Source organism: Petaurus breviceps, unplaced genomic scaffold (assembly GCF_028583685.1).
Source record: "Petaurus breviceps papuanus isolate PSGF00001 unplaced genomic scaffold, PetGlider_PUasm1.0 131, whole genome shotgun sequence".
NCBI classification, from domain to species: domain Eukaryota; kingdom Metazoa; phylum Chordata; class Mammalia; order Diprotodontia; family Petauridae; genus Petaurus; species Petaurus breviceps.
In genome coordinates, this window is record NW_027185674.1 from 185,375 (window position 1) to 199,410 (window position 14,036).

The window sequence follows — 14,036 nt, forward strand, 5'->3', positions numbered from 1 at the left end:
CCTTTGCCCTCTCATATACAATCCTATCTCCAGCCCTGCAGAAGCTCCTCTACAGCCAGGAAGCCACACATAGGATCCCCAAGAATACCTTTCCCCACCTTCACACACACAAATTTCCCCCTTCTCCACATATACACAACCCTCCATGTCTCTAGCTTTCAGGTCCTTTATCCCACTCTCCCACACATACACACACCTGTCAGAGAAGAGACAGATCAATGAAAGCTACAGAAGTCTTCAGGAAGAATAAGCTAAGTTAGGCATTGAAGCTTTGAGGTCAGCTAGGTAGAGAGGTATGGGGAGGGCTTTTCAGGTATGAGAAAGAAAATTAGCAGTCAGAGAGAAAATTATGATCCAGGGATAGTTAGGGGATAATAAGGTCACCAGTCTGGATGAAATAAAAAAATTCAAGTGGAATAGTGGGAAGAAAAGTTAAAACAGTAGGTTTGGGATGAGTTATAGAAAGGACATAATTAGTTAAGGGAAGGGTATAATCAAAGCAGTCTTTTCAGAAGGACAATGGGTGGTAGTGTGCAGAATGGATGAGAAGGAGGCCAGTCTAATGGGAAGAGCAACAGTTAGGAGGCTACATTTCAGTATATTTAGCTTCACATTTAAGAGAGAGAGAGAGAGAGAGAGAGAGAGAGAGAGAGAGAGAGAGAGAGAGAGAGAGAGAGAGAGAGAGAGAAGGAGGAAGAGGACTGTGGAAGATGTGTGGCAAGATTTTTGTTTAGCTCTATTAGCAGAACATAAAGCATTAGAACATGATTAAATGATTAGAGAAAAAAGTCAAGAAAACTCAGTAGACATGAATTTGTGTGTGCTCAAGGTACTCAGAACTAGAAAAGCGACTATCTAGTTACCTTAATGGAAAATGTGGCTTAAATTATTAGTTTATCTTATGAAAGTGGAAAAATGGGCAGAAAAATATCAAGTTAAAAAGGAACTGAGGAAAATCTCTTAGTCAGAAGGTAGTCATGACCAGATTATCAAATATAGTTTTAATGAAAAGTAGAATGTATCTCTACCAGAATTCAGAAAAGAGTTCCCAAAGCAGCATCCTAGTATAGTCAAAAGAACAGATGGAGAATCGAAAGACCTGTTTTCATCCTGACTTCAACACTAAATTTCTGAGACCTAAATTTCCTCATCTGTAAAAAATAAATTACAATACAATCTACTTACAGAAAATGCTTTATAAACTATAAGGAAGTATGTAAGCATTAGTTATTATAACTTAGTATTGCGCTTATGTTTTTTGAGCATGAAATAGATGAAATTCATGTAATATTTTGAGGGAATATGGCAATAATCACTTCTGTCAAAATAGCAGTCTGCATGTTGTTTTTTCTGTCACTTTCATTTAAGCTACTGTAATATGGAGAATGGATGGAAGACATGAGGAATAAGAGGCATATCAACATATAGGAAAGAATTGCAGATTCAACAAAGTATAATACAGTGTCTTCTATAAACCACGATCATAATAATTTCTAAATATAAATTAGAATTAGCCTTACTTTGGTCTCCTAAAGATGTGTCCGTACTGTGAACAGGCTAGACCCACCGTTGGGGTATATACTATTGGCATTAATCTTTCAATATCATCTTGAAGAATCCTGTAAAATAACTTTTCATTTCTTTCTTGGACTCCCATTATGTAGATATATCTGAAAACAAGCATAGTAAACAAACAGACAGAGATAATTTACTGCTCATGCTAACATATTAACCATTCAAAAAAATACATGAATATAGCTCTGCACATTATCACTTGGTTAATAACATGGAAAGCACTACTTTTTAAAGCAATATGATCATAAAAATTAGTGTTTCTGACTATAAATTCAGAAAAATAAAACAAAGAAAATCTTCATTCAACTCTATGAATTAACATTAACCAATAAAAGTATAATTTACTTATGTACTTAAACGTACTTAAATACATAACAAGACAAATTATGAAAGAGAACTAAAATATTTATAGGTTCTAGGAAAGCAAACAGTATTTAAAATCAAAATGACTAAAAATAGGTTACTACAAAGTTCTTTATAAGCTCCCTTTGATCAGTTCTGGGCAACAGAAAATAGATAGAGAAGGCAGCATACAAAACTAAAGTATTACTGTCACAATATCTCTCAAGTAGGTTAAAATCTGGTCACATACCTATTCAGTGCCAGAGAGGGGATTTGAACCCATGTCTTTCCTAATTAAATCTATTACTCTTTCCTTTATACCATATTGCTTCTCTGAGACAAATGAAGTATAGCCAGAATAGGGAGACTAATTTGGTAAATGGTTTGAAATCAAAGCCACGTTAGAAAAAAACAACAGGAAAGAGATACATGGAATACAGAAAGATGACTAGGGGGAAGACACGGCAGCTATTTTCAAACATAACAAGGGTAATTACATGGAAGTGGGATTAGACTTAATTTGTAGCTTTAGAGGACAGAAAGAAAGAACTAGAATAAATGGAAGCAGATTCTGACCCATTAAAAGAAAGAATTTTCAAATAATCATCTAGATACAAAGGGATATTGTAGAGGAAATTCCTGCAGTGGGCGAAAAGTCAGACTAAATGAAAATGGTCGATCTAGAAATTAAATTCTTTTTCTAATTCTAATATTCTATAATTCTACTGAGCCTAGTATGAATCTCAAAGCCTTTTCCCACAATAATTTATAACGATAAATAAAAGTGAAATAAGGCTATTCAAATAACTGAAATAAAATAAATTTTAGTCAAAAGTCAAAAGCACAGTTATAGCACAACAACACAAGCAGTCTCAATCTTACAAACTGAAACCAACACCCCACAGAACGAACAAAAAACAAGTTTCTGACAAACTCTCACTTTTCCAAAGGGTCGCTTATTCTTCGTATGTTTCTATGGAATCGTAAAGCTTGAATATCCTGTGTCTCTATTTTAGGAGGCAGAAGTCCTTGAAGTCCAAGCATTTGTCGTTCTCGCAATGTAAATGCCATTCCCTAAAGGAGGAAAGGGCAAAATATTCTTTATTTTAAAAAATTAACCCATATTCATAAGCAAATTTCAGAATTATTAATTATTTGTCTTTGAATTACCTAACCCCCTTTCCCCTATTCATATCTACACTTCTTGGCTTTTTAAAAATCTCACCCACTACAGTAAGTTCCTGTTCTACTTGATTCTAGTGTCTTCCCTCTGTTGATTGCTTCCTAGTTATCCTGTATATAGCTTGTTTGCTTATGGTTATTTGCATGAGGACTCCTTCACTGGACTGGAAGCTCCTCAAGGGTAAGGACTGACTTCTGCCTTTCTTTATACCCTCAGCTCTTACCACAGTGCCTCACACATACCAGGCTCTTAATAAACTTTTATTGACTAAGCTTTTGCTACTCTTTTCCTTCATTATTAGTACCTTATAGGTGCGGAGGTGAAACTCAAAACACAGTCAATTTTACTAGCACTGATTAGCTATGGTAAAGACTAGATGCCTAAAACTAAGTTTTAGGAATATTTATGGATTTCACTTATTAATGCCTTTCCTATTAGTATTACCATAGGTAAGAGTTGGGATTGGGTACTTTTACCATATATTTAACATGAGCATTCAAGTACTATATCAAATATTATGTCTGTGACCTAATCAATTAAATTAGGTGATCAATTAAATTACATGATTAATACAAAATCTTAGTTTTGGTAGATTACTAGTAAAAATGTCTACCTATTGCTAATTAGTAAAGTTAGTAAATTTCATTAAAACCTGAAAAGCAGCTAATTTCTTTCTAGAAAACACAAGTAGAAAGTAAGTTCTAGTAGTGTATCAAGAGATGCTCTATAACTAAAATAAATCCTCTTAATCTTCTGAGCTTCAAAGGTTGGGATAGTTTTATGACTTTAAACATACTGACTTTAACCTTGCTCTCCCCTCCTCAAAAAGCTTTTTTAAAACCCCCTTTTCTCTCTCTCGCTCTTTTTTAAGCAATTGGGTTAGTTAAGTAACTTGCTCAAGGTTATATGGCCAGTTATTTCTGGGTGTGGTGCTAAGTATCTGAGCCCGGATTTGATCCCCAGGTCATCCCGACACTGGAGCCGGTGCTCTTACTTGCTGTGCTACCTGGCCGCCCCTAAGCAATTGGGGTTAAGTAACTTGCTCAAGGTTAGACGGCCAGGTGTTTCTGGTTGGGTGCTAAGTGTCTGAGCCCAGATTCGATCCCCAGGTCATCCTGACACTGGAGCCGGTGCTCTTACTTGCTGTGCTACCTGGCTGCCCCAACTCCCCTTTTCTCTTTTACCCCCAAACTGACTTGAAAGATGGCCACTCAAGTATGCAGAGGAAGGGCCTGCTTTGCAGGTATAGCTTAGAATAAATGTCTATGGAGGTCCCATCCAATTCTGAGAATCTATGAAGCCAGTAATAAAAAATAAATTAGGTTTTCATGCCAAGATAAAGTGAGGAGGGCTGTCTCCAGATAACTGGCATATCTCTTAATTAGAAACTCACATATTTTTAGATGTCACAAGACAAAATAACTAGCATGAATTATTTTGTCTTTACCTCCTACTTAAGCCAAGATAAAATGTCAATTTAGAATGAGTTTTTCAATTCTCTCTGAAAATATCTGAATGTCAATTTCCTAATATGAGAATTTCACTGACAGATATTTACAGATAATATTTGCAATATATGAGAGAAGATTAGACTTACATTATACTTTACTATGGAATATGATTTAAAATTTTATTACTAAAAATTAATTAATTAAATTTGCTAAAATTTTATTTGGCAAAAAATTGTAAAGTTCACAAAAGTATGCCAGTTAGGAATAGGGTTCTTTACAATTTCAAAGTAATTGCTTTTAGAATAGAAAGAAGACGGGGTGGAGTCAAGATGGCGGGACCTCCGCTAAGCTCCGGCTTCCACCTTCCCCAATCCATGTAAAAAGGGGACTCTAAACAAATTTTGGAGCTGCAGAACCCACAAAATGACACAGAGAAGCTAACCTCCCGCTGAGGACAGGCCAACAGGAATCCACCAGAGCAGTGCTCCCAGGGCTGAGCCCATCCCCACCCCGAGGCTTTAGCCCCGGGGCGGGCCTAACCAGCATTGGCCAGAGGGACTACAAATCAGCAGCAGCTGTGGCCATCTCCAGATTTATCCACACACAGATGCAAAGGACAAAGTGAGAGGTCAGTGCAGTGTGGACTTTGGGACCCAGTAAGTGGGAGTGAGTGGCTTTTGCCGCTGAGAAGCCAGAACAGCCAGCCAGGGCCATGTGGCAGCTTCAGCTCCTGGCCTGCAGAGTGTAGGGAGACCAAGCACCAGTCTGAGGGGTAATCGCTCTTGCTTTAACCTTCTTGGATCTGGATTGCAGTCTAAGGTAGAGGTCTTGGGGTGTGTCCAGCTTGCCAGAGCGTGTGGAGGCCTCAGAGAGGGCACCCATCTGATACCTCCGGCAGCTGAGAAAACCCCAGCATTTGGGACGAAAGCTCCCCTGTCTGGTGGCAGAGTCCTACTGTGGCAAAAAGCCCAGGGGTCAAGTGACTGAGGAGCGACATGACCAGGCAAAGGAAACAAAGCAGAAAGAAGATTCCAACATTAGACTCCTATTTTGGGGACAAAAAGGATCAAAACATGGAACAGGAGGAAGACAGTGAAGTCAGAACTCCTGCACCAAAAGCTTCAAAGAAAAATACGAGCTGGTTACAGGCCATAGAGGACCTTAAGAAGCAGGTAAGAGAAGTGGAGGAAAAATTGGGAAGAGAAATGAGAACAATGCAAAAAAATTACAAAATGACAGTCAACAGCCTGACTGAGGAAAATAACACCTTAAAAAATAAACTAACTCAGATGGCAAAAGAGGCTAAAAAAGGCAATGAGGAGAAGAATGCCTTAAAAAGCTGAATTTGCCAGCTGGTAAAAGAATTTCGAAAGCTCACTGAGGAGAATCATTGCTTCAGAATTAGATTGGAGCAAATGGAAGCTGATGACTTCATGAGAAATCAAGATGCTGTTAAACAGATCCAAACAAATGAAAGAATAGAATTCAATGTGAAATATATCATGGGAAAAACCACTGACCTGGAAAATAGATCCAGGAGAGATCATTTAAAAATTATTGGACTACCTGAAAGCCATGACCAAAGTAAAAACCTAGAAAGCATCTTCCAGGAAGTTCTCAAAGAAAACTGCCCTGATGTTTTAGAACCAGAGGACAAAATAGAGGTTGAAAGAATCCACTAATCACCTCCTGAAAAAGATCCCAAAATGAAAACTCCTAGGAATATTATAGCCAGGTTCTGGAATTCCCAGATTAAGGAGAGAATATTACAAGCAGCCAGGAAGAAACAATTTGAATATTGTGGAAACACAATCAGGTTAACGCAGGATCTGGCAGCTTCTACACTGAGGCATCAAAGAGCTTGGAATGTGATATTCCAGAGGTCAAGGGAGCTGGGATTAAAACCAAGAGTCACCTACCCAGCAAAACTGAGTATCATGTTTCAGGGGAAAATATAGTCATTCAGTGGAATAGAGGACTTTCAAGCATTCTTGCTGAAAAAACCAGAGTCGAATAGAAAATTTGACATTCAGATACAAGAAGCAAGAGAAGCATGAGAAGGTAAACAGGGAAAAGAAATCATAAGGAACTTATCAAAGTTGAACTATTAACATTCCTACATGGAAAAACAATAATTGTAACTTATGAAACTTTTCTCAGTAGTTGAAGAGAATAGAAATATATATATATATATATATGTCTGTATAAGAGGTTATATGGGCATATGAATACATATGTGAATGTGTGTATATATGTTTACAGGTATACATATATAGAGAGCACAGGACCAATTTAACAGGAAGGGATGATACTTAAAAGGTGAAATTAAGAGGTGAGAGAGCAATATAATGAGAGGAGATGGGGACAGACAGAATGGGGTAAACTATCTCATATAGAAGAGGCAAGTGAAAATGGTTACAACAGAGGGGAAGAATAGGAAGGCAAAACGGAATGGGTCAACCATATTTCCATTGAACTTGGCTTGATAAGGCAATGAAATACACACTAAATAGGGTATCTCACCCTACAGGAGAGTAGGGGGGAAGGGGAATGATGGAAGGGAGGACAGACCAGGGGGAGGAAAGTTGGAAGCACCCACTTTTGAAAAGGGACGGGATCAAAGTGGAGAATAGAACAAGGTAGGATAGGAGGGAGGGAAATATAGTCAGTCTTTTACAATATATCTACTATGTTACTGTTTTGCATCAGCCATACATGTACAAGTAAGGGTGGGTGACAAGGGAGGAAGGGATTGAATCTGGAATTCAAAGTTTTAAAGTCAAATATTCAAATATATATGTGTGTATACTATTTTATATGCAATTAGGAAATAAGATATATAGGCACTGGGGCATAGAGATCCACTGGAAAAGTTGAAAGGGGTATGGGAGAAAATAGGGGAGAGAGCAGATTGGAGGAGGGCATATCCTGTGGGACTGCTATTTTGGGGCGGTGTGTAGGGGAAAAACGGGGAGAAAATTTGTAACTCAAAATCTGGCAGAAATGAATAATGTAAATCAGAAGTTAATAAAGCATTTGAAAAAAAAAAGAATAGAAAGAAGACTTAATAAGAGAAGCTCCTCTACTTAGACCTACCCTTTTCTATTCATTGAGAAAAAAATCCTGCTTTAACTACCTGTCAAGTGAGCAGTAATATCTACCTTGGGCTTTGATTCAAGTTGGAAATGGAGAAACAAAAGGGACACATCATGAAGTGCATTTCCCTTACTGCCCCTAAGAGAAGTTCTAAAGGTAAGGTTACAGGTGGGGTTACCTACACAAGCTCTAGCTACTTTACAATTCAGTATTACAATGATGACTCAGAATCCAGAAAGCTATAAGAAGCTGGGTTTTCTAATTAAAGGGTTATACTTCCTTCCAGAGTGCTATTATGCATTTTAGATGGAATCTTCCTAGTGAAGATTAAGTACCTAACTATAAATGATCTGTCCCTTAGTCCAACCCAACGTAGATTCAAAATACCTTACTTCAACAGAAAACAGAAGCGCTGCCAGAAAACTCTCTTATTAAAAATGCTGTCAGAAGCCCAAAGGACTCAAGAAAGGAATGATGCTGTCTTCATACAGACTGAATCATACTTTTCTTCCTTCTTGGTTGAGGCTTCTTGCACAAAATGACTAATATGGTAGTACATTACATGATTGCACATATATAACCTTTTATCAGCTTGCTTACTGTCTCAAAGAAGGTGGAGAGAGGAGGGAAGGAGGGATGAAATTTGGAACTCAAAACAATTTTTAAAATCCCACAAATGTTAAAAATTGCTTTTACATGTAATTTGGGAAAAATAAAATATTAAAAAACGCTATCACATCATCTCTGAAGCAAATTCCACAGAATAATAAAACTTTCAAAACTAAAAAAGCTCATTTGATGATATTTATTTGAAAACTTGGTTACATCATTTATTTGATGGTAGCAAAATACTGTGTTAAACGAATACATAAGAGAGAAAATGAATAGTAGTATTAATGTTACTAACTTTGTTTGTTCTTGGATTCAACATTAATGGCTTGCCTTTTTCTTTGGTGTGTACACATCGACATGTCAATGCACAAGGAGAGGCAACTACTCTTAATCTGGAGAACATCTTTTCTTTCACCTGGAAAAAAACAATGAAAAAAAAATAAAATGAAAAAAAATTTTAGGGGCAAAAATATATCAAACTAAGTTTTATTTTCAAAAGCACATTCAGAAAGCTTTGTTTTATGCATATACAAAATTTATTTTTCAATTTCTAGCATATGGCTTTGTGATCTGAAAAAGGAGGTGAAAGAGCACTCTAAGAAGAGTAGAAGAAAAAACAGGAGAACAAGAAGATGAGAGAAGGGAAGAGTAGATGAAATAATATAATTTTTTTTTTTTGCCATCAGCAAAGTTCATATTATACCCTGATATATGGTGTTACCTGTAGGACTGGTGAAGCTTTAAAACTGCTAGGGCAGGCATTCTGCCAAATTTGTTTTCATAGGAACCATCACTACAATTATCTAAATAGAGACAAGTACCATCAGAAGGAGGGGAGAGGAGATGTTCAAATCCACGGCCAGTTCCATAGATCATTTAAATATTTGTGGTAAAAGACGGAGAGAAAGGGACAAGTAGTATTATCTAGAGATGGGTAGGGAACTAAGAAAGGGTTGAAATAAATAACCAGGTGGGGACCTTAACTTGAGATATCCTAAGAATGGGTTAGAGCGGGGTGGCTAGGTGGCACAGTGAGTGGAGCACTGGCCCTGGAATCAGGAGGACCTGGGTTCGGACACGGCTTCAGACACTTCACATACACACACACACACACAAGCCGTATGACCTTGGGCAAGTCACATAACCCCAACTGCCCTACCCTCCCCCCTCCAAAAAAGAAAAAAAAAAAGAATGGGTTAAAGAAGTATGTAACTTGAGAAAGCCTAAAGTTTCAGACATCCATAGAGACACAGTGAACTTATCTAGAACTTCTCAAGGCAAGCAATATGGTGCTTGTGGATAGAGAGCTGGCCTCGAAACCAGGAAGACCTGGATTCAAAGTTCTGTCTCTGACACACACTGGCAATATAATATTTAGAAATCTCAACCCAACACATCAAAAACAGAACTAACTCTCCTTTCTTCCAAACTTACCATATTAATCTTGAAGACTCAACCATTCTTCTTAGTGACCTAAGCCCACAACTTCAGTATCTATCATTCTCAATTCCTCACTCAGACTCCATATATAAAATCTACTGCCAAATCTTGTTAGCTTTACTTTCACAATATTTTTTTTGAAATCCTCATTTCAATGAAATCACAGGTCTAGTACTGTAAGGGTTATGGGATTTAAAGATCTTCCATGCCCCATTGGACTTGCTGACGTAGCAGGAAGGGGTGGAGCAAGAGGAAGCGGAAGCCAAACTAGAGTTCCTGCAGTGGCGGCCACGGCGGCAGCAGCAGCAGAGGCAGCACGAAGTCCTTTTTGAGTTAGCCAGAATTTCTGCTAAGGACTCCTGCTGAGGACTGCCAGGGGCCGGAGCTGCTGGGAGCGCGCTTCCCGGACGCTGGGTGGTTGCTGTGAGTGGGGAGAGGAGGACTTTTGCCTGAGTAGCCTGTTCTGTTTCAAAGGCTTGAAAATGTGGGTGCTTTCTACTTTATCTACCTGTGCCAATGTCATAACTACTCTGATGGCTTTCACTTTCTGGTTTTGGGACTCAGTCTTTTGGTATCTTAATAAATTTTCCAGCTTATTCCCCCATATGGCAAGCATGATGTATTTTGTGATGGATAATTATATCAGCATATTTGTAATCTCCGTAGGCATTGTGAATATGGCATTGCTGATACAAGTACCTATACTTTAAGCGGATTTAATTTCAGGGGCAAAGTTTTATTTAAAAAAACCAATGTGGCATGCATTATAGTATAGTATGTGTAACAATTTTAATTCTAGTAAAGAACTTAAAAGATCTCTGCACTAAATACATTTCATTATTTGGCCAAATTATACTAACTTATCAGTGTACAGATTCTTGCTTTTATTATGTTCATTGTTAATTGTCTCTTTTATAGATTAGAGTAGCTAGCTAACTTTGGATATATTTTTAAGGTAAGATTTTAATTTCAGACTGGCTAATCATCCCTATTCATAGTATACTTCTGGTATACCGCCTTTACTGTAAGCTCAAAATACAGGTATTACTTTCAATTGTTAGCTCAAGCCAAAATAAATTAGAAAAGTAAATTGGTAATACATTTCAAATCCAAACACAATTTTTGGATTATCCAGTTTTATGGCATCAAGTATGATAGGCTAGTGGAGTTGATGGAATACCAGCTAAGCTACTTGAAATCCTAAAAGATGAAGCTGTTAAAACTCAATATGCCAGCATATTTGGAAAACTCAGGAGTGGTCACTAGATTGGAAAAGATCAATAAAGAAGGGCAATGCCAAAGAATGTTCAAATTACTGAACGATCGCATTCACTTCACACATCAGCAAGGTTATGCTTAAAATTCTATAAGCAAGACTTATAGAGGAGGTAAATGAGATGGACTACATAATGGAAATACCGAGATTGAAATCTTAAATTTGTCTCAAATGAGAATTTTGATTTTTCCATAATATAATTAAAAACTGAACTTCTAGCAACAGTAACAATGTAGAGAGCACTGCAAGAATGCTACATCCTTCCATTAACTGCTTCATAGTTTTTGTTACAATTTTATCTGGATACTATGCAATCACACAAATATTAAATGATGCCAATTTTAAAACTAGAATCTTTTTTGACCAGGGAATTATTTATGCTAATGTACTTTAAAAAATTTCATCAGTCTGATGATAGCAAAATTAAAGCCCTTTCACATATACTGCCTCACAATACTACTTACAATAATCCTTTAAAGAAGGTAGGGCATGTATAAGGATCAAAGTAGATAATATAGATAATGTAAGTTAGCACAATTTACATCTACTTTACAGATGAGAAAACTAAGGCTGAGAGAAGTCAACAAACACTTATTAATTGCCAAGCACTGGTAATACAAAAACAAGCAAAAAGAAAGTCCCTGACTTCAGGGAGCTTTCTTTATAATGGGGAAAGACAACACTTAATAAAAGAAAACTGAAAATTTGGGGAAGAAAACATACTGGCATGGAGGCGTAGTGGAGAAAGAAATCTAGAGTTTTAAGAATGGAACTGGAGGGGGGGGGGGAACAGAGCCAAGATGGCAGAGTAAAAACAGTACTTCCAAGGGGCTCCCGCTTCCACCTCTTCCAATTCATGTGAAAAACGACTCTAAACAAACTTTGGAGCTACAGAACCCACAAAATGACAGGGAGAAGCTAACTTCCCACTGAAGAGAGTTGAGCAGGCAGGCAGGAAGGAGCCAGTGCAGTGCTCTGGGAGCCAAGCCCAGTCCCGTGTGAACAGAAGGTTTTAGCCTCTGAGTGGCCACAACCAGCCTCTGGCTATAGGGACTCAGATCACCAGCAGCTGTGGCAGTTTCCAGAATTATCAACCCATAAATGCTAAGGACAAAGTGAGAAGTCAGTGCAGTATGGACTTTGGGAAAAGGGGGTCTGGGAGTGCGGTCTGGACTTTGCCCCCTGGAGGGAGAAGTGGCTGAGGTGTCCAGCACCACAAGCCTGCTTCAGAGCTCCTGGACTGCAGACTGTAGGGGGACCAAGCAACCAGTCTGAGGGGTATTCCCTCTTGCTTTAACCTGCTTGGATCTGGATCACTGTCTAGGGTGGACACCTGGGGTGCGTGACCAGTTTGCCAGAGCTTGTGGAGGCTTCAGAGAGGGCAGCCAACTAATAGCTTCAGCACCTGAGAAAACCCCAGTGTTTGGGACAAAGCTCCCCTCTCTGGTAGCGGAGTTCTACTGTGGCAAAAAGCTCAAAAGTTAAGTAATTGAGTGGCAACATGAGCAAGCAAAGGAAGCAAAGCAAACAGAGCAACCCAACTTTACACTCCTATTTTGGGGACAAAAAAGATCAAAGCATGGAACAGAAGGAAGATAGTGAAGTCAGAACTCCTGCATCAAAAGCTTCCAAGAAAAATATGAGCTGGTTACAGGCCATAGAGGGCCTTAAGCAGGATTTTGAAAATAAAACCTTAAAAAATAGACTAACTCAGATGGCAAAAGAGGCTCAAAAAGGCAATGAGGAGAAGAATGTCTAAAAAAGCCGAATTTGCCATATGGAAAAAGAATCTCAAAAGCTCACTGAAGAGAATCATTCCTTCAGAATTAGACTGGAGAAAATGGAAGCTAGTGACTTTATGAGAAATCAAGATACTATTGAACAGATCCAAACAAATGAAAAAATAGAAGGCAATGTGAAATATCTCATTGGAAAAACCACTGACCTGAAAAATAGATCCAGGAGAGATAATTTAAAAATTATTGGACTACCTGAAAGCCATGATCAAAGAAAGAACCTAGAAATCATCCTTCAAGAAATTCTCAAGGAAAATTGCCCTGATGATTTAGAACCAGAGGGCAAAATAGAGGTTGAAAGAATCTACCGATCACCTCCTGGAAAAGATCCCAAAAAGAAAACTCCTAGGAATATTATAGCCAGGATCCGGAACTCTCAGATCAAGGAGAAAATATTACAAGCAGCCAGGAAGAAACAATTTGAATATTGTGGAAACAATCAGGATAACACAGAATCTGGAAGCTTCTACACTGAGGGATTGAAGGGCTTGGAGTATGATATTCTGGAGGTCAGAGGAGCTAGGATTAAAACCAAGAATCACCTACCCTGAAAAACTGAGTATCATGTTTCAGGGGAAAATATGGTCATTCAGTGGAATAGAGGACTTTCAAGCATTCATGATGAATAAACCAGAGTTGAACAGAAAATTTCACATTGAGATACAAGAAGCAAGAGAAGCATGAGAAGGTAAACAGGGAAAAGAAATCATAAGGAACTTATCAAAGTTGAACTATTTACATTCCTACATGGAAAAACGATAATTGTAACTTATGAAACTTTTCTCAGTATGAGAATAGTTGAAGGGAATTTATGTGTGTGTGTATACATACACACATACATATATACACATACATATGTGTCTATATAGGAGGGTATATGGGTGTATGAATACATATGTGAGTGTGTGTATATATGTGTACAGTTATACATAGAGGGCACAGGACCAATTTAATAGGAAGGTATGATACTTAAAAGGTGAAATTAAGAGGTGAGAGAGGAATATAATGAGAGGAGATGGGGAGAAACAGAATGGGGTAAATTATCTCATTTAGAGGAGATGGGGAGAAACAGAATGGGGTAAATTATCTCATTTAGAGGAGACAAGGGAAAACTGTTACAATGGAGGGGAAAAACAGGAAGGCAAAAGGGAATAAGACAACCTTACTCTCACTGAATTTGGCTTAGGGAGTGAATGACATACACACTAAATAGGGAATCTCACCCTACAGGAGATTAAGTGGGAAGGGAATGGGGGGGGGGGCAG

At 38.1% G+C, this 14,036-nt stretch overlaps 1 protein-coding gene across 2 annotated transcripts in view; it reads right to left on the bottom strand.

The window, feature by feature from the left end:
* Nucleotides 1-14,036, bottom strand: part of ME2 (malic enzyme 2) — an 89,420-nt gene that overhangs the window by 54,696 nt on the left and 20,688 nt on the right. For both annotated transcript variants that reach the window (XM_069104136.1, XM_069104128.1), the window contains exons 2-4: nucleotides 8,555-8,674; nucleotides 2,858-2,991; nucleotides 1,521-1,670 (exon numbers count right to left, since the gene is read on the bottom strand). In XM_069104136.1, coding sequence (XP_068960237.1) covers nucleotides 1,521-1,670; nucleotides 2,858-2,991; nucleotides 8,555-8,662 — 392 coding nt within the window. In that variant the 5' untranslated portion in view covers nucleotides 8,663-8,674. The remainder of the gene's footprint in view (nucleotides 1-1,520; nucleotides 1,671-2,857; nucleotides 2,992-8,554; nucleotides 8,675-14,036) is intronic.